Source organism: Neofelis nebulosa, chromosome 1 (genome assembly GCF_028018385.1).
Source record: "Neofelis nebulosa isolate mNeoNeb1 chromosome 1, mNeoNeb1.pri, whole genome shotgun sequence".
Lineage (NCBI taxonomy): Eukaryota > Metazoa > Chordata > Mammalia > Carnivora > Felidae > Neofelis > Neofelis nebulosa.
The window spans coordinates 83,390,736-83,413,804 of record NC_080782.1 but is presented as its reverse complement, the minus strand read 5'-3'; the positions used below and the strand labels follow the sequence as shown (position 1 = coordinate 83,413,804).

The 23,069-nt window shown below is 35.0% G+C and overlaps 1 protein-coding gene across 3 annotated transcripts in view; it reads left to right on the top strand.

The window, feature by feature from the left end:
* SLF1 (SMC5-SMC6 complex localization factor 1) overlaps positions 1 to 23,069 on the top strand; it is an 83,909-nt gene that overhangs the window by 41,897 nt on the left and 18,943 nt on the right. For all 3 annotated transcript variants that reach the window (XM_058681481.1, XM_058688560.1, XM_058736975.1), the window contains 3 exons: positions 7,311 to 7,442; positions 8,021 to 8,186; positions 15,013 to 15,160. In XM_058681481.1, coding sequence (XP_058537464.1) covers positions 7,311 to 7,442; positions 8,021 to 8,186; positions 15,013 to 15,160 — 446 coding nt within the window. The remainder of the gene's footprint in view (positions 1 to 7,310; positions 7,443 to 8,020; positions 8,187 to 15,012; positions 15,161 to 23,069) is intronic.

Below are 23,069 nucleotides of genomic sequence, written 5' to 3'. Positions count from 1 at the left end.
TTTATTTTTGAGAGAGAGCATAGGCACACACGTGAGCAGAGGAAGGGCACAGAGAGAGGGAGAAAGAATTGTAAGCAGGTTCCCTGCTGTCAGCTCAGAGCTCTGCAGAAGGTGGAATTCACGAACCTTGAGATCATGATCTGAGCAAAACTCAAGAAGTTGGGTGCTCAACCAACTGAGCCACCCAGGCGCCAGTTCCTTCACTTTTGAAGGTGACTGAGATATAAATACAATTCTAAAGCACCAGTACTAGCCCAGCATTTGTATAAAATGTGAAGATATATGGGTTATGTATTTACAAATCTGCATCTTTACTGTTATTGTCAAAAGCCCTCATGGCTTCATATGTAAACTATTACAATACCTGCTTTATTGATCTTGATTCTACTTTTTGCCCTTTATCTTCCAAAGTACCTCAGTATATTCTTACCAAAGTAATGTTGTCATTTCCCAGATAAAAGTTTTCCATTAACTGACACATCACCTATAAGAGACAATTGGAATTCCTTAGCAAAACATGTAAGACCTTTTGTGATTTAGCTGCTGTATATGGCTCTATTCTCATCTTCATTATTTTCCCAAATGTGCTCAGTAACTAAACTATTTTTCATTTCCTATCCCTTTGCTCTTATGTTTTTTCTGCCTAAATATACCTCTATTCCTGAACCCCAGGAATATCTAGCCAATTCCTAATTATACTTCAACTTATAACTCAGATGCCACTTCATAATTCTTGCCCTTTCCTCTAAGTTGTTTGTCACTCACTTCAGCTTCTGACTTTCTCAAGAGTAGATGCCCAGTTTTTATAAGGCTTTTTTTTTTTTTAATTCAGGTATAGTTAACACACAGTGTTATATTAGTTTCAGACATACAGTATAACGATTCAACAATTCTGTACATTATTCGGTGCTCATAATGGTGAGTGTACTCTTTAATTCCCAATACCTATTTTGGCCATCTACCTACCCATCCATCTCCCTTCTGACATCCACCAGTTTGTTCTCTGTATCTAAGAGTTTGGTTTATTTTGTCTGTTTATTTATTCATTTATTTGGTTTCTTAAATTCTACATATGAGTGAGATCATGTGGTATTTGGCTTTCTCTGACTTACTTTTTTTATTTAACATTATACCATGTGGATCCATCCATGTTGTTGAAAATGGCAAGAGTTTTTGTTTTTTTGTTTTATGGCTGAGTAATACTCCATTGTAAAGAAATTGATTCATCTCTGGATGGATACTTGGGTTGCTTCCATACACTGACTATTGTAGATAATGCTGCAGTAAACACAATGCATATATCTTTTCCAATTAGTGTTTTTATTTCCTTTGGGCAAATACCCAGGAGCAGAATTATTGAATCATATGGTTATATCTATTTTTAATTTTTTGAGGAACCTCCATACTATTTCCCAAAGTGGCTTCACCAGCTTGCATTAACACCAACTGTACAAGGGTTCCTTTTTCTTCACATCCTTGCCAACACTTTTTTTTTCTTGAGTTTTTTATTTTGGCCTTTCTCATAGGTGTGAGGTGATCCCATGGTGGTTTTGATTTGCATTTCCCTAACGATGAGTGATGTCAAGTATCTTCTCAAGTGTCTGTTGGCCATCTGGAAGTCTTCTTTGGAGAAATGTCTGTTCATATCTTCTGCCCATTTTTAATTAGATTATTTGTTTTTTGGGGGTGTTGCATTGTAGAAGTTCTTTATATATTTTGGCTATTAACCCCTTATCAGATATATCGTTTGCAAATATCTTCTCCCATTCAGTAGGCTTTTTGTTTTGTTGATGGTTTCTTTTGCTAGATCCTAGCATTTTATTTTGGTACAGTTCCAGTAGTTTAATTTTGCTTTTATTTTCCTTGCTTTAGGGGACATAGCTAGAAAAATGTTTCTGCGGCTGATGTCAAAAAGATTGCTGGGGCGCCTGGGTGGCTCAGTTGGTTAAGCGTCCGACTTCAGCTCAGGTCACGATCTCACGGTATGTGAGTTCGAGCCCCGCGTCGGGCTCTGGGCTGACTGCTCAGAGCCTGGAGCCTGTTTCAGATTCTGTGTCTCCCTCTCTCTGACCCTCCCCCGTTTATGCTATGTCTCTCTCTGTCTCAAAAATAAATAAATGTTAAAAAAAAAAAAAATTAAAAAAAAAAAAAGATTGCTGCCTGTGTTTTCTTCTAGGGATTTTATGGTTTCAGGTCTCACATTTAGGTCTTTCATCCATTTTGAGTTTATTTTTGCATATGGTGTAGGAAAGTGGTCCAGTTTTATTTTTTAGCATGTAGCTGTCTGTCCAGTTTTCCCAACACCATGTGTTGAAAAGACTGTCTTTTTTTCTCATATATTCTTCATCTTCTTTGCCATGGATTAATTGACCACATAATTGTGGGTTTCTTTCTGGGTTTTCTCTTCTATTCCATGGATCTGTGTGTCTCTTTTTGTGCCAGTACATACGGTTTTTGATTACTACAGCTTTGTATTATATCTTGAAATCGGCGATTGTGATACCTCCAGTTTTATTCTTTTCTTTTTTTTTAATTTATTTTTTTTAATGTTTACTAATTTTTAAGAGACAGATTGTGAGTGGGAGGTGGACAGAGAGGGAAACACAGAATCTGAAGGAGGCTCCAGGCTCAGAGGTGTCAGCACCAAGCCCAACATGGGGCTCGAACTCAAGAACCGCAAGATCATGACCTGAGCTGAAGTCAGACACTTGACCAACTGAACTACCTAGGCACCCCCAGTTTTATTCTTCTTAAGATTTCTTTGACTACTAGGGGCCTTTTGTGGTTCTATTTTAGTATTACTTATTCTGTCTCTGTAAAAAATGCTATTGATATTTTGGTAGGGATTGCGTTAAATCTTTAGATTAATTTGAATAGTGTGGGCATTTTAACAATATTGGTTCTCCCAGCACATGAGCCTGGAATATCTTGCTTTTTCTTTGTATCACCCTCAGTATCTCTCATCAGTGTTTTATAGTTTTCAAAGAACAGTTCTTTCACTTCCTTGGTTGAGTTTATTGCTATGTATTTTATACTTCTTGGTGCAATTGTGGATGGAATTGTTGCCTAATTTTTTCTTTCTGCTACTTCACTACTAGTGTACAGAAATAAAACAGATTTCTTTATATTGATTTTGTATCCTACAACTTGACTGAATTCATTTATCATTTCTTATAGTTTCTTGGTGGAGTCTTTAACATTTTCTTTTTTCTTTTTTTTTTTTTTTTTTTTTACATTTATTTTTGAGAAAGAGAGAGACAGAACATGAGCAGGGGAGGGGCAGAGAGAGAGGGAGACACAGAATCCGAAGCAGGCTTCAGGCTGTGAGCTGTCAGTACAGAGCCCGATGCAGGGCTTGAACTCAAGAACCGTGATACTATGACGGGAGCCAAAGTTGGTTGTTTAATCGACTGAGCCACCCAGGCACCCCTAACATTGTCTATATATAGTATCCCATCATCATCTGTAAATAGTGAAAGTTGTACTTCTTCCTTACCAATTTGGATGCCTTTTATTTTTTTTTCTTGTCTGATTGCTGTGACTAGGACTTCCAGTATTATATTGAATAAAAGTAGTGAGAGTGGACATCCTTGTCTTGTTCCTGATTTTAGGGGGAAAGCTCTCACTTTTTCACTATTAGGGATGATGTTAGCTGTAGGTTTTTCATAAGTGACCTTTAGTATGTTGAGGTATGTTCCCTCAATACCTACTTTGTTGAGGGTTTGTATCATGAATGGATTTTGTACTTTGTCAACTGCTTTTTCTGCATCTCTTGAAATGATCCTATGGTTTCTATCTTTTCTCTTGTTGATGTGATGTATCATATTGATTGATTTGTGAATATTGAACTACTCTTGCATCCCCTGAATAAGTCCCACTTGATCGTGATGAATTGTTTTTTAGATGTATTGTTAAACTTGGTTTGCTAATATTTTGTTGAGAATTTTTACATCTTTATCAGTTATTGGCCTAGAGTTTGCTTTTTTTCTGTGATCTTAATCCAGTTTTGGTATCAAGGTAATGCTGGCCACAGAATGAATTTGGAAGCTTTTTTTCCTCCTCTATTTTTTGAAATAGCTTGAAAACAGTAAGTTTTAAATTGTCTTTAAATGTTTGGTAGTATTCACCTGCGAAATCATCTGGTCCTGGACTTTTGTTTGTTAAGAGATTTTTGATTACTGATTTTCATTGCTAGTAATCAGTCTGTTCAAATTTTCTTTTTTTTTCCTGATTCAATTTTGTGAGATTATATGTTTCTGGGAATTTATGTTTCTTTTATGTTGTCCAATTTGTTGGCATATAATTTTTTATAATACTCTCATAATCCTTTATATTTCTATGGTTTAAATTGTTATTTCTCCTCTCCTTCATTTCTGAATTTGTTTGAGTCCTGTTTCTAGTTTGTCAATTTTGTTCACCTTTTCAAAAAAGTAGCTCCTTGTTTCATTGATTTTTTTTTTTTAAGTCTCTATTTCATTTATTTCTGCTTTAATCTTTATAATTTCCTTCTTTCTGTTGGCTTTAGGCTTGGTTGTTCTTTTTAGGTTTAAGGTTAAGTTGTTTACTTGAGATGTTTCTTTCTTCTTGAGATAGACCTGTATTGCTATAATCTTCCCTCTTAGAACAGCTTTTGCTGTATCTCAAAGATTTTGGACCATTATATTTTTATTTTCATTCATCTCTATGTATTTTTTTATTTCCTCTTTGATTTCTTGGTTGACCCATTCATTTTTGAGTAGCATGTTATTTAACATCTGTGTATTTGTGTTCCAATTTTTTTTTTTTTTTGTGGTTGATTACTAGTTTCATACTTTGTGGTCAGAATAGATGCAGGATATGATTTCAATCTTTTTGAAATTGTTGAGATTTTTTTGTAGCCTAACATGTGATCTTTTCTGCAGAATGTTCTGTGTGCATTTGAAAATAAGGTGTATTTTGCAGGTTTTGGATGGAGTGTTCTGAATATATCTGTTAGATCCATCTGGTCCAATGTGTCATTCAGTGGCACTATTTCCTGGTTGATTTTCTGTCTGATCTATCCAGTGATGTAAGTGGGGTGTTAAAAGTCCCCTACTGCTATTGTATTACTATCGATTTCTTCCTTTATGTCTGTTAATAGTTGCTTTATTTATTTTCACGCTCCCATGTTGGGTGCATAAATACTTAAAATTGTTATATCTTCTTGGATTATTCCCTTCTGGTTATGTAGTGTCCTTTGTCTCTTGTTACAGTCTTTTTTTTAAAGTCTGTTTTGTCTGGTGTATTGCTACCCCAGCTTTCTTTTTGCTTCCATTTGCATGTTTTCCCATCTCTTCACTTAAATGCTCAGTTTTAAACATCTCTATCCTTGGTCTTAATACAATATCTGGAATGTAATAAATGCTTAATAAATGTTCAGATCAATTAATTGATGCAATAGGAGGTGGAATTACAAGTAGACTTTTTAATAAACAAATACCCAGATTTCATTTCAAAACAATTGGGTTCATTGGGAGTCAGAAAGAAGGTGTTTAGGGAAGTGGTAGACATATAGATGAGCTGGATAATATTAGTCTACTTTTAAATATATTTGAAATATTCCCTAAAATATGTTTTTGTTTTTGTTTTTGTTTTTGTTTTTTTTATTTTTTTATTTTTAAATGAAAGATACTATGGTGTCCAGCTCTGGCACTTTTCAGATAGACTAATTATATAGGCATAGAACATCTTCTAGAAGAGATTTGAGTATTGTTAAATTAAACTTTAACAGTCATTCATGACCCTCCTAACCTGACAGTGTGGTATTCAAAAATAAGATGGGAAAGGTGGAAACAGAGGTAGAAAATTACAAGTACATTGTTTATATAATTGATAATAAATTTGGAACATTATTATAAGTATTGTTACATAGGATTTCTTAGTCCTAGACTTCTGAGTAATTGCATGCCCTCTTTAAAAAAAAAAACTATACAACTTTCCTGTCCAACCCAGTAGCCAATAGCCACATGTAACCATATTTAATTTTAAGATTAGGGGCGCCTGGGTGGCTCCGTTGGCTGACGACTGACTTCGGCTCAGGTCATGATCTCGCAGTTTGTGGGTTCGAGCCCCGTGTCGGGCTCTGTGCTGACAGCTCGGAGCCTGGAGCCTGCTTCGGATTCTGTGTCTCCCCCTCTCTCTGCCCCTCCCCTGCTCATGCTCTTTCTCTCTCTATCTCTCTCTCTCAATAATAAATAAACGTTAAAAAAAATTAAAATAAATAAATAAATAAATTTAAGATTAAAATTCAAGTCTTCAGTTGCACAAGCCACATTTCACGTGTTCAGCAGGACATATCCCACCATCACCGAAAGTTCTGTTGGACAGTACGGCTATAGTAGATGAAAAGAAAATATTAAATTTTTAAAAATGCATATTTATTTATTTTAAGAGAGAACACACTCACGCCCAAGTACAGGGGAGGGGCAGAGAGAGAGGGAGAGAAAGAATCACAGACTCTGTGCTGTCAGCACAGAGCCCAACAGGAGGCAGGAGGCTCGATCCCACAAACCAAATCATGACCTGAGCCGAAATCTAGAGTCAGATGCTTAGCCGACAGAACGACCCAGGTGCCCCAATATTAAGTTTTTTAAACTCTTAAAAAATAGCCTTAAATGACCTTCATTTTTACTAAATAATAACAACAAATAATCTTGAGTAAGAAGAGGACTATAGAAAGTATTCTAAGAGACTATAGCATATCATCTGAATTGAAAATGTTTAATGAAATACATAATTTTTTGGTCTTTATCAATGAAATAAAGAATAGAGTACCATTTGGCTATTAAATATTACAGTCATTTAAAAACAGAAATGAGATCTGTATTACTAAAAATTAAATGTCATGAGATTTGACATGGTTTAATTTTTATTTTTTTATTTTATTTATTTTTTTTTTTAATTTTTTTTTCAACGTTTTTTATTTATTTTTGGGACAGAGAGAGACAGAGCATGAATGGGGGAGGGGCAGAGAGAGAGGGAGACACAGAATCGGAAACAGGCTCCAGGCTCCGAGCCATCAGCCCAGAGCCTGACGCGGGGCTCGAACTCACGGACCGCGAGATCGTGACCTGGCTGAAGTAGGACGCTTAACCGACTGCGCCACCCAGGCGCCCCCATGGTTTAATTTTTAAAGGAAGAAAACATACTAATGAAATATTGTTGATTAGTTTTATAGTTTGTTGAAGCAAATTTCATTAGATTTCTAATAATTCTCTCAAAGAAATACTTTGTCCACAGAATATTCATTAAATTGCTTGTATGTTACAAATTATTGGGTTCATGTTCTTCAGGTCTTGTCTTTACAATGAAAGTTTTTGTCATCAAATTTCGAAAAATATTATTGGCAGTAAGGTGCTCCACCTGACCCTGCTCAAATTTTTCTTTAATTTAGTGGAAAGTGAAGTGCGACATCTGAGCCAAAAGTAAGTTTAATCATAAAGAAAAATTTTTCTATATTTATATTGTTTTATGTATTATTTTTCTAATTTATGTACATCTAAAAAGTCACCTTGTTTTCTAGTTTAAAGTAGATTTGTTTTTAAAACATGGTTGTAGACATAGTCTTTCAGTAAAGTTTTTTATGTTCTTTATGTGGCTTCAGTTCACATTTTTGTTTTTCACTTATTTAGACATTTGGATAGGTAAAATTTCATATATTTTTCAGGGTGTATGTATTTTTTAATTCTTAAGTAATGGAATACCTAAGTGGAAGTTCTACTGGGTTTTTTAACATTGAATCTGTAATATCCATGATAAGTTTTGTGTATGTTCTAAGACATGCAGTTAGATTACTATTTATGTTTTTTGGTCATTATATTGAATTATGACCATTTTTTATATTGTGCTCTTTATTATAATTTTGTTAAAATCTTTATATATTACACCCTTTCTATATTTAGAAATCACTAGATCGTTTTGTATTGTGGCAAAAGATATTATGTTTAATGACTATAGTGATCATGTTGGCATAAAAATATACTTTGGTTCATATTTTCATTAGGTTGTATGACTGGTCAGATTCTCAGAGTCTGAAAATAACAGGAAAGGCAATTCTTCTTGAAATCTTTTGGTCAGGAAATGAGGCCTCTGGGCTTTTGACCAAACCAGTAAATATGCTTTTGGAGTGGACCATATATTCTCACAAGGAAAAATGCAAGTCTAATGATGTAAGTAGAATTGATTTACAAATGAATAATGACCTATGAAAAAGTACATCTTTGAGTTACACATCTTTTGTCTTTATTCTTTGAACAGTTTGAATAAAAGTAAAATCTCTCCAAATGTATCATTGTTTTCTGTTCATTTAGGTTTTATTGTAAAAGATCCTTAGAAGTTGGTTTCTTCATCATCTTACATCTGGGTGTAGTAGCTAGGGACAGTTTTTTGATCATTACTGCTAAGATATCTGAATTCACTTACTCTAGATTTTTTACTTTTGTACAATTTCAATTCTTACGGAACCTATGATTTTAAAAACTGACTCCATACAATTTTTTGTGTGTACAAATAGAAAGTTTTACTTGTTTTTAAAACTACCTTTGTGGTTGTTCGTTATTTCTTCATAAGTAGATCTTGCTTGTCATTAGAAATTTAAAGTACGGTGATTTTAGTGTATTACCTATCTGAAGGGTAGTTGGGAAAATTAAATGCACTGAAATATGTAAGGTGCATTGCAACATACTGTGCCATGTTTTGGATGCATAATAACCATTTATCACCTTTCTTCTCTTGAGAATAATCTGCCTTTGGGACTTAATTGTCTGCTTTTTGTGTGTTAATATCATTGATTTCTGCTTATAATTTTTTTTCAAACTGTTATTTAAATTATAGTTAGTGAACATACAGTGCAACATTGGTTTCAGCAGTAGAATTCAGTGATTCATCACTTACATATAACACCCAGTGCTCATCACAAGTGCCCTCCTTAATACCCATCACCCAACTAGCGCATGCCCCACCACCTCCCTCTGTTCTCTGTCATTAAGAGTCTCTCAGCTGTTCATAATTTTTTTAGTTCTTTCCTTTTATATCTTGAATATTTGGATCTATTTTCTTTTTAGTCCTTATTTCTAATATACTCAAAATAAATTGCCTTTGACTACAGATTGAGATTTATTCACAGGTTTTAATACTTCAGTGTGCTGTTAGTGTTTTTTTTTCCCCAATGTTTTTTATTGTCAGTTATGAATTCTTTGATTCAAGAAGCATTTTAATATGTTTTAAAACTTCTCAATGGATGTATTTTTGTTATGATTAATGGATATGTTTGTGCTTTTTTGTTAATTTCTAATGTAAATTATAGTTAAAAAAAATGAGCCCTGTATTTCTGGCATGTGAAGTTAACTGAACTTTACTTTTCGAGTCCATGTAAGATCAGAGTAAACAGTATGTTTTCCCCATTGTTTTAAATTTCTCTCTGTCACTTTTAAGTCAAATTTAATAATTGCCTTAATTAATACTTCTGAATCTACTTTGTAAATTTGTTTCTTTTTTCTTTCTTTCTTTTTTTTATGTTAACCATTTGTTTGTGTAGATGATGCATAGTGTTTTAGGTGGAGAATTCTGGTGTCAAATGGCCATAAGTCTATTCTTTCTCCAGGAAAATTCTTACATAGTTTCTCTTCTCATATTTCCTCTGATTGACTTTTTCTGCTCTACTTTTTTTAGTTCCAACTAAACTTACTATACTTTCTCCATGTATCTTCTGTGCTTTTTCCCTGTCATCTAGATTTTCAGGTCTTTCATATTGTGAAGCATTCTGGGTAGTGTCTTTTCATTTAATTTTTAATTCACTAGTCTCTTTTCAGTAGTGTCTAATATGTTGTTAAACATGACTGTTGCATTTTTACGTTTTGTATTTTTGCCAGTTTTAGACGTTTTTACTTCCTAATTACTATGACGTGTTTTTATGGTTTCTGGTTGCCTACAAAATATTCAAGGTTTTCTTTCATTTTTCAACGTGGCAGTAATAAATTTATAGTCTTTGACTGACTGTTGCATATCTGAAGTCTTCGTAAGTCTACCTGTTTTCTCCTGTTAACTTCTCTTGTGTTTTATATATTCTCTTATGAGCTAGTTATCATTTACTATATGCCATAAATCACATTTGAAAAATTATTTGTAAAAACAATAACATGACAAAGACACAGAATATCTTCCTCTGGGGAGAATTTCTGTTGCCAGGTTTGAGGGTTCCTGGGTAATCCCAAGTGAAGTACAGGGCTACAAATACAAACAGTTTATATTAGGCCTTGGGCTATGGCTTTTATACTCCTTTTCCTCTGGGCTCCAAAAACCACAGTTTTATATCTCAGCTCTTTCTCTGGATTCAACAAGTGTCCTTAGGGTAAAGTCAGCTAGCTTTGAGTGCCTCATTTGGCTTTTTACCTTCTCCAGATCTTGGCTTAGCAATTTCTTAATAGGTTTCCAGAAGATGTTTTACCTATTTTATTCAACATTTTTAGTTTTCTTCTTTAACAGCATATATTTGAATTACTTAGGCCTCTATTATCAGAAACGGAAGCCCTTACTGGTCTTTCAGAATTCTGTTTAGGTGGTACCTGAGGTTTTAAAAAAAGAAAATTCTTTTAAAGGCCCCAAACTTTCTTTAATTCAGCATTAAAAAGGGAGAATTATTGGGGCGCCTGGGTGGCGCAGTCGGTTAAGCGTCCGACTTCAGCCAGGTCACGATCTCGCGGTCCGTGAGTTCGAGCCCCGCGTCAGGCTCTGGGCTGATGGCTCGGAGCCTGGAGCCTGTTTCCGATTCTGTGTCTCCCTCTCTCTCTGCCCCTCCCCCGTTCATGCTCTGTCTCTCTGTCCCAAAAATAAAATAAAAAACGTTGAAAAAAAAAAAAAGGGAGAATTATTTCCGAGTATTGCTTGTCTCTGTGACCAAGGAGTTGTATTATGTGGCAATAACCAAGTGAGTAGTCTTATTTAAAAAAATAGGGTTAAAAAAAAAAAATAGGGTTATATACATGTGTATAAGTTAGTCAACATAAAATGATACTTCATTGGCAGTTGAGTTTAATACTTCTGTAATACTTCTAAGATAAAACTGATAACATTCTTATTAATTACTGTCTGTCTTTTTATGTACTTTTTAGATCATAGAATCATTAGGGATAGAAAATATTTTCTTATTATGGAGCATTTCTTTTTTATCCATTTGGATTATATAGATTAAATTACTCATTTATAACTGAAAATAATAACACTGACATTTTCAGTTTTACAAAAGTACTGTCAAAGATAGAAATTTACTCAGGAAATGCTGATGTAAATAATAACAGATTTACCTGTATTTAACTTAAAGATTTTTGTTCAGATTTTTAAATAAATTAAACATTTTGTGAAGCATTGCAGTTGTAGCATCGGTTATAATATTAGAACTTGACAGATTAAACTTGACAGATTAATATTTTATTTAACATTTGAATTGTGTAAATTCATATAAACTGGTTTTTGTGTGTATGTGTTACCTTATCTGCTAGAATTCATTCTTGAACTAATTAAATCTTTTTGGCAGTTTCCAATTTCAAGAATTCCATGCATGTTCACAGACATCATTTTCTGTACTATAAAGCATTTGTTTCTTGATTTGCTGAGTTGAAGCATTCAATTTAAGTCATTAGCTAAACAGAAGTCCTCAGTTTATGCTAATATTGTTTTGTCATAATGTCAATCAGCAAGTGTTGCAGAGTGACACAATGGCAGTGAATTTCATTGTCATTAATCTGAGAAAGCTTTGGGCTTTCCTTGGCAAAGAGCAGAGGTGAGCTGTGTCAAGGTTAGGAGGGAGGTATAAATTTTGCTAAGCTTGGTGGTTAGTCCTACTTTTCTTTGTGATGTCTTTAAGTGCTATTTAATGATAACCCTACTATTATAGGTAGAAATGGAAGCTACTTTGTATTTAAAGATAGGGAAGTTGAGGCTAAAGAGTTTAAGGAACTTCTTCAAGGTGTCACAGCTTGTTAGGGCAAAGTCTTGACTAGGGGCCAAGTCTCCATTGCAACATACTTTCTCTTGTTTCAGATGCCAGTGTTTTAAACAGGAAGAGGCACATTATGTGTATTATGTTTGCATCTTTCTGACAGAGGTACTGGAGGAGCCATGTGTCCTCTATTGCCATGGGATATTATGTAAAGCCCTAACCTGGGAGTCAGAAGGCCAAGATTGTAGTTTGTTCTACATGATACACTAATTGGTTTTTGGAAGATCACCAAATTGATTGATTCAATGGAGATTACTTGTACTGGCAGTCAATAGAGACACTAGAGAACTGTATTGACAAAATGTCTGATAATAGACTTTAACACATTAGAAAGGGGATTCTAAGATAAATATATGTCATGTGCAGATCATGTCTATCTTTCATTTGTTTGTTAATTCTCAGGGTTTTCTGTTCTTTCAGCTTTAGCAAACATTTCAATATTCCAGGAAAGCTTGTCTCCCTTGATGATGTATTTGCCATATTCTCACTAATCTCCTTCTAAATCATATATATTCACTCTGTTAGAATTGGTAGCATTATTTATACACTGTTAAAGTCACAGTGAGTACAGTACATAGCGCAATATCTTGGCCCTGTGGTGACGGTGAGTGGCATAGATAAGAATATAACGTGAAAGGGTCCAAAACCCTGATTGGAAAGTGTCTTTTTGTATAAAAATTTACTATAATGAATATGTGGTAGTATGGATGCTTAGCTAATGTCACACAGGTAAGAATAATTTTAACAAGATCTTTCTTACCATGGCAAAGAAGCTACAGTAATTCCTTGCAAGTACTACCTGTCTCTATTTAATAACAGTAGTATCAAGGTAAATTGGATAATAGGCACTATCAAAATTAATTTGTGGTACCAAGTACATGTGTACATACATTTGTGTAAGGAAAGAGAAGGGTCCCAACTGGTTGATTTTGTGGGGTCTTTTTTTAATTGATGGAGAGCTGGATTGTGGTTTTACATGAGACTTAGCTCTGTGGGCTAACCTCCTTTTTCCCTATTCAGAGCCTTATGACTAGGGATCTGAAGTGATCCTGATTTATTCTACTCTTGGGATGGAGAATATTTTGCAAAATCAAAATTTGCCAGTCTCTTGATGGTTTCCTAAGTAGTGTCATTGCTGACATTCAGATAAACATTTTGTTGCAAGGAGCATTCTGCAGCATGGATCTTGATATGATCAACTTTTAGTTCAAATGTAGATTCTCACTGTCCTGTTTTATGTTCTCTTGATAAGTTGAACCCTGAGAAATAAAACTTGCTCAGAGTGATTATCTCCATGTTGGCTTTACAAAGTCAAGAGTTGGCTTCCTGCAAACTACTTTGAAGACTAGCTAAGACTCAATGCCTAAGGGAGTGAGTTGTGGTCAGCTTATGGCTCGGACCCTACCAGGGTACTAGGGGAGGAGTTGGCACTTTCCCGCCTGCTGATACAGCCAGTCCTACTGCTAGCTGCCCGGGTCACACAGCTGCAACTGCAAGACTTAAACACAGCCCTCTAATCAGGGTGGGCGAGAGGGTGGTGCTGATGCCCAGTCATGAATCCTGACCTGGCAGCATCGAGCTGTGGTCAAGGTTTTGTGTTGAGGCTCCTGATGATATTACAGGAAGGGTAGTGCTTCCCTAATCATGCAGCTTAAAATCTCCTCGGCCCCATTCTTCATAGTCTCTCTCTCACATTCCAATGTCCAGCCCTGCCTTAATGCAGTACGGCCATACAGTGTGATAGAGCCACAGGGAACTTGCACACCTACCTAAGCACCCTGACTCTGGGCTTTTCCTCAGTAAACACTGTTTGGGCAGGCCTGGTGTATGTCCTGCTTGCACAACAAACCAGAACTAGAACTTTAGTTTTGAAGTTAGTAATAGCTTCTTATAATAAGGAATGATGGTACTCTTATGAAATATTTTATACTGTAGGAACCTTGTCTGCTGAAGGCGGGAGAAAGAAATCCAGTAGCCTCTGATGGTTCGCGATTTCTCTGCCCTTAACCCCATATTAGGTTTAGTATAGTTGCGGAACATAGCACTTACCATGTATTTGGATACTATAACATTTATTTATTAAAATCTTTTCACATGTTTTGTACCCAGCTGTTAATTTGGCATTTTTTTTCACACATCCAACCCACCTAAAGAACAAATACCGAAAGTAAAGGAATTTCAACTAGTTTTAATGTCATTGTGGAAAAGTGTTAATTTTTAAATCAAAAGTGTTTAAAAATATTTTTATTTTTGCCTTCATATTTTTGAATTAGAGATTTTCCACACTAGGGTAAAGCATACTTACTGTAATTAAAGTTGGTATGCTTGCTTTATTTTTTATAGGAATTTAATGTTTAGAAGTGATAATATAGAACAATATTCATCTTTAAGAATTGATCCCTATACATCTCTAAATTAGGTAATGTAACTTGATACAATTTAATAATTAGAATTTTAACCAATCTGTTTCTTTACAACAATCTTGTTTGCTAAAGTTCTTATTCATTGTGTTTTTTAAGTCTTTTTCTGGAGTATGCCATATGGAGAAATGGAAAGTTTAATTTTATATATAAACAGGGATGTCTAAGTCTATTTTTTTTTTTAATATCTCTGTATTCTTGTTAACAGAAATCCACAGAAGCCAGATATCTCCTCCATGTTTTAATGGAATTACTGCCATAGTAAAGCACTGACACTGTTGAATAATGATATTTTAAAAGTTTATTCTAAGCTGTCTGTATATAAGTACTGGAGGTTTTGTTTTATTAGCGGTTTTGTCATATGGGTATAAAGATTTAGATATGGATGGGGGAGGAAGGAGAGGCAGAAAATGGAGAGAGGGAATTAGCTTGCTGCTGTTCTAGGAACACCTTTTAGTGTTAGCATACTCTAATTTTAAATAGCTAAGTTTGCCTCAACAAGTATTTGAAATAAACACTAATAAAAAAAAACATCTATTTTAATATGCATTACTAATATTTGTCCCATCTTAATGTTAGGTCTTCAAACATGAACTAGCCTACTTACTCACAGGAATTCTTGGAGCAGCAATAGATTATTGGATCTTCCTTGGTCTGAAGAGGGGTAAAAATGTGATGCGACACATGTCTGATGACTTAGGAAGTTATGTTTCCCTTTCATGTGATGGTGAGTGTTCTGGGTTGTTTTTCTTAGACCTATTATGTGATTTTCCTTTAGGCAGTCTGTAATCTTTAACATACATTCATATTTAAAATTTCTTTAAAATAGTTACACACACACAGGCATGCATAACATAGAAACAGTATAAAGAAGGTAAAAATTATTCATCATGAATGTTCCCACGCAGGTAAACATTTAACTTTTTTATCTATTTCTAGTAATATCTAAGTATTTTTATACTCTTGAACTCATATATATCATTTTATACTCTTATTTTCCTCTAAATGTTACATGAGCCTTCACCCCCACCACATTATTTATCTTTCAAAATATTATTTTGATGACTTCACAAAAACGGAATATTAGATGGTAATATAGAAAATAGTACCTGGAAATATTTATTTATATGCAATATTATTAATATTTTCCTTAATCATATAATTAAAAATTATGAGTAAACTACCCTATGCAAGTAAATATTTGACCAAATTTTTTTAATTTCAAAAAATTTTTTTATTAACTAGACAAATTTAAATCAGTTTATTGTCTTTTCATTGAAGAAGCGGATTAACTTTTTTATATATGGCGTTTCAGAATCTTACATGGTAAGAACAATTTTCAGTCCTTTTAATACTTATAATCATTGAAGTTGAGTAGAAAGCATTATCCTTCATCTTATATGTGCCATATGAACAGTTCCCAGGTCTCTTCCTTTGTAAATACTTAACAGTAGTAAAATGAAATTCACTGACTCAGAATACTTACTTTATAAAACCACTTGCATTAACTTGTTTATCTTATTAACTTAGTATCACTGTTTAAAACTTTTGCCCCGATGTACCTGTTGCTGTATAATTTTTCTTATTATAAAAAGCTGCTACTATTTCTTTTCAATTGAGTCTGGTGGTGTAGCAAATGAGCCCGGATGAAGCAAAAAGAAGTAATTCATATGTATAATTTTCTCACTCTTTATCCTCCCCCAATCATCCATTCTAGTTTTAAATTTTCCTCTAAAATAACTCATTTTCACATGCCCACTTTATGAACGGTTCTACCTAACTCTTGGTCTCCAGAGTGAGGGAGACTTCCAAAAGACCTGAGGGCACCATTCCTAAACTTCAAAGTCAGGTTAGGAAACTATGAATCTTGTCATTTCTTTCTTTCTCACTTGTATCCTAACTTCCTAAAATGAATGTATTTTAAAACAAGTGAGTTTTTGTGGCCCTCAAATATAAAAGATAATTTTTTATATACTGCAAAAATTTTAGACTGCCAAGTATTCTTTTTTGTTATACATGTGTTTCAGTACATCTAGGTTTTATGTAAAAGAAAAAGTTCTTGAATATGCTTTAATATCACTTTAATACCTTGAAGAAAGATTCTAGAATAGGAATCCAGGACTAAAACTGGAGTTCAGGATTTATTCGATGATGCCCTCTGCAAACGGAGGTCTCTTTTTTTTTTATACTACTGAACTTAGAAGATTTTTATCTCAAGCATTTTATCTTCTTCTTTTCCTTTTTCTTTGAGCTGAGGGGTGATTACTGTTACTTTTGTGGAGTAGCTAGCCTTTGTTGTTTGACTTTTTAACATTCCTTAGCTCAAATTCAATATTCCTCTAAAATCCTTTCTTATTTATTTCACTCCATTCCTACTGGGTAGTTCTTTTGTTGCTGTCGTTGATGTTCTTGTTGTTTTAGAAATAGTAAATTTCTGTCATTATTTGCTAGCATGAGAACTGAACATTTAGCTAAAAGGATTCCCCTGCTTGTATTCCATAATGAAACTTCTTTGAGTTGGGGGACCCAGGACAGGATTTGCAGTGGCTTTAGAGGCCATCAGTATAGTTAAATGTCTTGTTTCCAGTATGTGTTGGTTACCTTGAAGGTAATACAATTTGTCTCATAGTTTAGCCAAATGCAGAAAATATGAGCCTGTACTAATAGGGTTTCATTATATGTTCTAAGTCAGGTTCGATGCTCTCTTCACTCATATGCTGATTTGCACTGTACTTTAAAGCAAGGTATTGTTATCCACTGCTATTTCCTCCTTTCGCATGACAAGTTTAAACCAAACAAGTTTGAGCCTATGACTGACTTAAGCTAAAGCTAGATGTTAATGTTACCATTACGATCTTTTTGACACACTGAGCGATTACTTTGCTTCCCCCTGATATGTTTGATCACTAGTATTTAAAACTCTAGTTGAGATTTAAACTATATCCATGTTTGAAAAGTAGGCTTAACCCTTTTTTTTTTTTAAACTCTTCTCAAAACACACATAATTGGTCCTTTGGGCTTCTAATTCAGCTACAGGTGGGCAGTTTTAAAAAAGACATTTCTAAAATGATTCAAATTAATATCTTCCTAAATTTTTGTTGTTAGTATGACTTGATTTTTTACTATTGTCAAGAGGCAGAAATCAAGTGAACAGTTTAAGAGAACAGTAAGTAGCTTTTCTATAGTTAATATACAAAATTAAAGTGTTTATTATGGACTTTCATAGCATAATAACTTTTATCCCTACAAGTGGACCAGGTGTTTTAATAATGTCCTTTTTGTCAGTATGTCAGTATTTTGATGAAGAATGATTTCTTTATCTCTGGATACTCCCTTTTTTAAAATTTCTTTGCATTTTTCATCAGGTGCTTTTTGCTTTTCCTAAGTCACTAGTAACGATGTTATAGTTTGTTACATAACATTTAATTGAAGATAATGGTCCATCTTTCTCATGGCCAACTGTACATTTTTGTTTTTCTTAGTGCACAAATACAAATCATATTATGATGCTACTCAGATTCAAATCTATTAATTTCAGTTTAGTAAAACGGTTGTTCGTTTTTGTTCTGTAGAAGATTAAGGTAGAAGATATTTCAGTAGATAAGTAAAATCCTTCTTTCCTTCAGATCTCATGTCCGTTAACCCACATTGATGTCCTTCTCTTTTATTTCTAAACACTTTGAACAGAAAGTTTTCTTATATCCCTTTCTATATTTTAAGATCAGGTGATCTGAAATTATTTTTTTATGCTTATTGAAATTTCTAGTATATTGGCTTAAACCAGGGGTTGGCAAACTTTTTTTGTGTATGATATCACATAATAAGCATTGTTGGCTCTACAGGCTCATAGTCTATCCCAGCTCCTCAACTCTGCAGTTGTACGAAGAGCAGCCATACGCAGAACATAAATGGACATGGTGATGTTTCAATAAAACTTTATTTATAAAAATAGCAAGATATTGTTTCTTAAGTTCTAACTTAAACTTATTTTTTCTCCTGCTTTTAGTGGGAAGAAAACATGTCATCAAAATGTACTATAATGTTTTTTACATCTTTAGAGAAATTTAGTAAAACTCCCTTTACCCTTCGCAGACTACTTCATTATTTTTTCCTGATAAATAATGTTTCCAAACTCTTTTATTTTTTAATTCCTCTCCATTTTTCAGACCTCTTTCATAAACATGTTTTCATAATTTTATTGATTATCTCATCGGAATGTTTCTATTCACTTTATTTATTCAACATATTTTTATTGCTACTCTACTAAGCACCGAAATAAATACTGTGTCTAGTGAAGGGGTGGGTGACAAAACGTGGTGGCCCTTGATTTTTTGGAGTTTTTGGTGAGAGAAACAGACTATAATTAGATTAATGTAAATATATCGTTTAAAAATGCTGAGTGCTTCAAACAAGAAAAACTAGGTGTTGAGATGGGTGAACTTATGCTTCATATCAGGTAATCGTGTAAAACAGAACCTGAAGGAAAAGTAGGAGTTGGGCAGAGACAGGGAAACATGTTTCCATTAGAAGACACAACATTTACCAAAACTGAGATAGGAAGAAGCAGGGCCTGTTTGAAATCTTATGGTAGCTAGCTGATGGCAAGATGCAAGAAGAGTAGCCAGAATAAAGGCAAAGAAATTGTAAGAGAGTTTGCAGAGGAACTCCTAAGCCATGTTGATGAGTTAGAAGCTCTTTTAGGGGTGCCTGAGTCGCTCAGTCAGTTAAGCATCTGACTTTGGCTCAGGTCATGATCTCGTGTTTTGTGGGTTGGAGCCCCCAGTTGGGCTCTATGCTGACAGCTCAGAGCCTGGAGCCTACCTCAGATTCTGTGTCCGCCTCTCTCTCTCTGCCCCTCCCCTGCTTGCACTCTGTCTCTCTCTCTCTGAAAAATAAACAAACGTTTAAAAAAAAAAAAAGTTTTTTTTAACAAGGGAGTGGCATGACTTTTTAAAAAAGCCTATCAAATGCTCTTTCTGGGTGAATAACTTCAATTGGATCATCTCCTTTGAACAATACAGTGCAAGTTATTTCTACTTTGTTTTTGCCTCCGCTTAGAGGTGATATGTTAAGAGATCAGTTGGTTGTAATAAACACTGTGATGGTAGGCTTTTTTTAAATGTATAACTAGAGATTTAATATTCAAAAGAATTCTTCCAGAATAGAAAATTTTTGCAAATCATATATCAGATAAGGGGTTAATATTCAAAGTATATAAAGAGCTAACAAAACTTGAGAGCAGACAGTCTGTTAAAAATTGGGCAGAAGAACTAAATTTGTCCAAAGAGGAATCAAAATGCCTAACAGGCACATGAAAAGATGCTCAATAGCACTAATCATCAAGGAGGTACAAATCAAAATGACAGTGAGATACCACCTCACACCAGTTGGAATGGCTATCATCAAGAAGACAAGACAGTGGTTCACATGGATGTGTTAAAAAGGGAGCCTGTATACACTATTAATGGGAATGTAAAGTAGTCCGAATACTATGGAAAATAACATGGAAGTTCCTCAAAAAATTAAAAATTGATCCACCGTGCAATTCAGCAGTACCACTTCTGGGTACATACCCAGAGGAAATTAAAACAAGATTTTGATGAGGTTTATGCACACCCATGTTTGTCACAGCATTATTCACAATAGCCAAGATATGGAAAAACCCAAATGCCCATCGTTGGATGAATGGATACAAAAGATGTGGTATACATATACCATGGACTCTTATTCAGCCATGAGAAGGGAGGATATTCTTCTATTCACAACAACATGGATGGACCTTGAGCACGTTACACTAAATGAGAGAGACAAGTACTGTATGAAGTCACTTACATGTGGAATCTTAAAAAGTCAAACCTCCAAAAAACAAAAAGCAAACCCAGTAAAATTGATGTGACATACATTGGGTTCTGGAATCAAACGGTCAAGAAAGAGTTCTTGGGATGTCTTTGGTGCAAAAGCACAGCAACAGGAATCATGGGCAGAAAAAGCTACACTGGGATTGTGAGGAGTGACTGATGATACACTGTTAAGTTGGGAGGGGCTTAGGGATAGTGTAAGTCTCTAAGGAATTTGGAAGCAAGGTTTTTGGGACCTTGAGGGGCTAGCTGCTGTTTAAGAATAAGGTCATTTACTAATCTCTAGTAAAACCTTAGTCATGAGACTCTTCAGATGTGTATCAGGGGGCCATATGTTTGGAGGATAATTGCTAACCTATATCTTGGGATGGGGGGCAGGGGGGTTGGCAGGGAATAGAGATAAAGGAAGTTTTCAAAGGGATTTTTCGTATGTTAAAGAAAACTTACAGGATCCTGGAGGTTGGGCTAACATCATAATGTCAGGCTAAGGTTGCCTTTTGCATCTAGCAAAGTACTAACATTGAGGCATTTGAGTTCATGTAGGAAGGTCCCTCTGCCTGTCTTAAGTACTTGTCGGTGGGCTGCAAAGGAAATTTAATATTTTTTTCTTCTACGCTTCTTTTGCCTTTGTTTTCCATATCACAATGGTGGTTACTATAGGATGGGGAGTGAGGGGATAAAGTTGATTGTGTTTAAGGCTCCAAACTTGAAGTGAGTAGTAAATAAGCCATAGAAATCTATCTAATATACAATATGATGAACACAGATAATAATATTGTAGTATAATGATGTTATATAATAAATGCTACCTCAGTGGCAATCACGTTACAGTATATAAAAGTTTCAAAGTGACAGGCTGTACACCTTAAATTTATAAAATGTCATATGGCAAGTTGATTAAAATCTTTTGATGATCATTCTTACTGCTTGCACAGTTTCAGTATTTGCAGTGCAGTAGGTTGTAAGTAGTCAGTTGTAACAAAAGGTTGTAAATAACTCCTTTCTCATTTCCAGTTCTTATAATTGTATCTCAGTGGAAGCTATTTTGGAAAGGTTTATTTGAATTGAGCAGTCTCCTGTATGTGTGGGGTTAGGTGGATCTACTTAACATCTGACTGGAGCCCTTTGCCTATATGGCAGTGTGTGCCTCAGGGCAAGTTTAGGTCTTTAGGCAAGGCAGAATTACTAGGTTAGCCTGGACACTGTTTATATTTGGGCCTGGATCATTCTTTGTTGTTGGAGACTGTCCTATGAACTGTGAATTGTAGGGCTTTCAGTAGTAGCTGTGTCCTTTGGCCACTGAATGCCAGTAGCACTTCCCACACTAGTTAGGACAGCCAAACATTGCCAAATGTTCCCTGGAGAAATTCCCCACCCACTTAGTTCATTCTTTCTCCCTCTTCACCCTGCTGTGCCCCCCTCCTGCAGTCAAAATTCAGACAATCAAGAACTGCAGGAATACCAGCCCTGAGCCTTTAGTTATGGCATTTGAGCAGGATAGGACTCTTGTTGGGTGTCTGGAGTCTTTTCAGCCCAAAGGAACTCAACCCCTGTGTACAGAGGTCAAGTTTTATACTTCATATTGATATTTAGTTTGTCATTCTGTTCAATTTTTAAAATGCATTTTAACCTGTTATGTTTATTTTGCTGATTTTATTGACTTTTTCCAGAGTTTGTAGTAAAGGAGAACAGAATATGCCACCCCAAAATGTGCCACCTTGGCATGTGGGTTATTTTGAGCTAAAGACAGTTGAGGACCAACAGACTTGAGGAAGAGTTTTATCTCCCCCTTAACTGCCTAAAATAATTTAAGTAACTTTGTTCCCAGACTAGGCCTTCTATACAAAGAGTATGGGCTAGATGTGGTAAGCTGGGGCTAACTTGGCAGGGTCTGTTTGTTCTGATTCCTGTATGTGTCCCATTGTCTCTGCATAGTGTGACAGACATTTTGTTACCAAACATTTGCTTTTCCCAATTGCCTCAATTGCCAAGTGTCTTTGAACCTCTCCTGTCTGTGTGTGGCTCCTGCATGAAAGGAATTAAATTTGTTTCTCTTCTGTTAGTCTTATGTCAATTTAATTAAGACACCAGCCAAAAGAACCTAGAAGGGTGGAGGAAAAATTTTCCTCCCCTACAAGTGGCCACAGAGAGAGAGTAGTTTTAGTGTCTGGATGGTGGACATTCTGTGGCTGCTGCAGCTGAGAGATCCTGGGACCATTTTCAGAAAGCCACAGAAGGTAAGAATTCTTATCATGTCAGTTTCCCAGATCTCTGCCTGCAGCGTCCAGTGGAAGCAAGAATAGTGAGAGTCCTCTTTTTCCTTTTATAAATTTAGATTAGCAGGAGGAAATATTTGTGAAACTAGTTCCTTGCATATAGGGACTCTGGAAAAGGTGTGTAATTAGTGCTCTTGGTTTTGTTTAATTTTTTTTTTTTATTTAAGTAATCTCTGCATCCAACATGGGTCTTGAACTCATGATCTCAAGATCAAGAGTTGAATGCTCTTCCAGTTGACCAGCCAGGCACCCCAAGTTCTCTTGGTTTTTATTGGTCATTTTCCTCTCAAAGATGGTCACTGTTTTTCTTTGTCTCTCTGTTGTGTTGTCATAAGGAGGAAAATTGTAGGGTGTAACAAACACAAGCCCTATAAACCTGCTATTTGAGCCACTGACCTCACAGACTAGTGAGTTCACGGTTGTCTGACTTATCAAATTGGCGTTTGTTTAGACAAGCTTTGTTGTGCGTTAACATGCACATAAGGTGAAGGCTTTTGGAAGC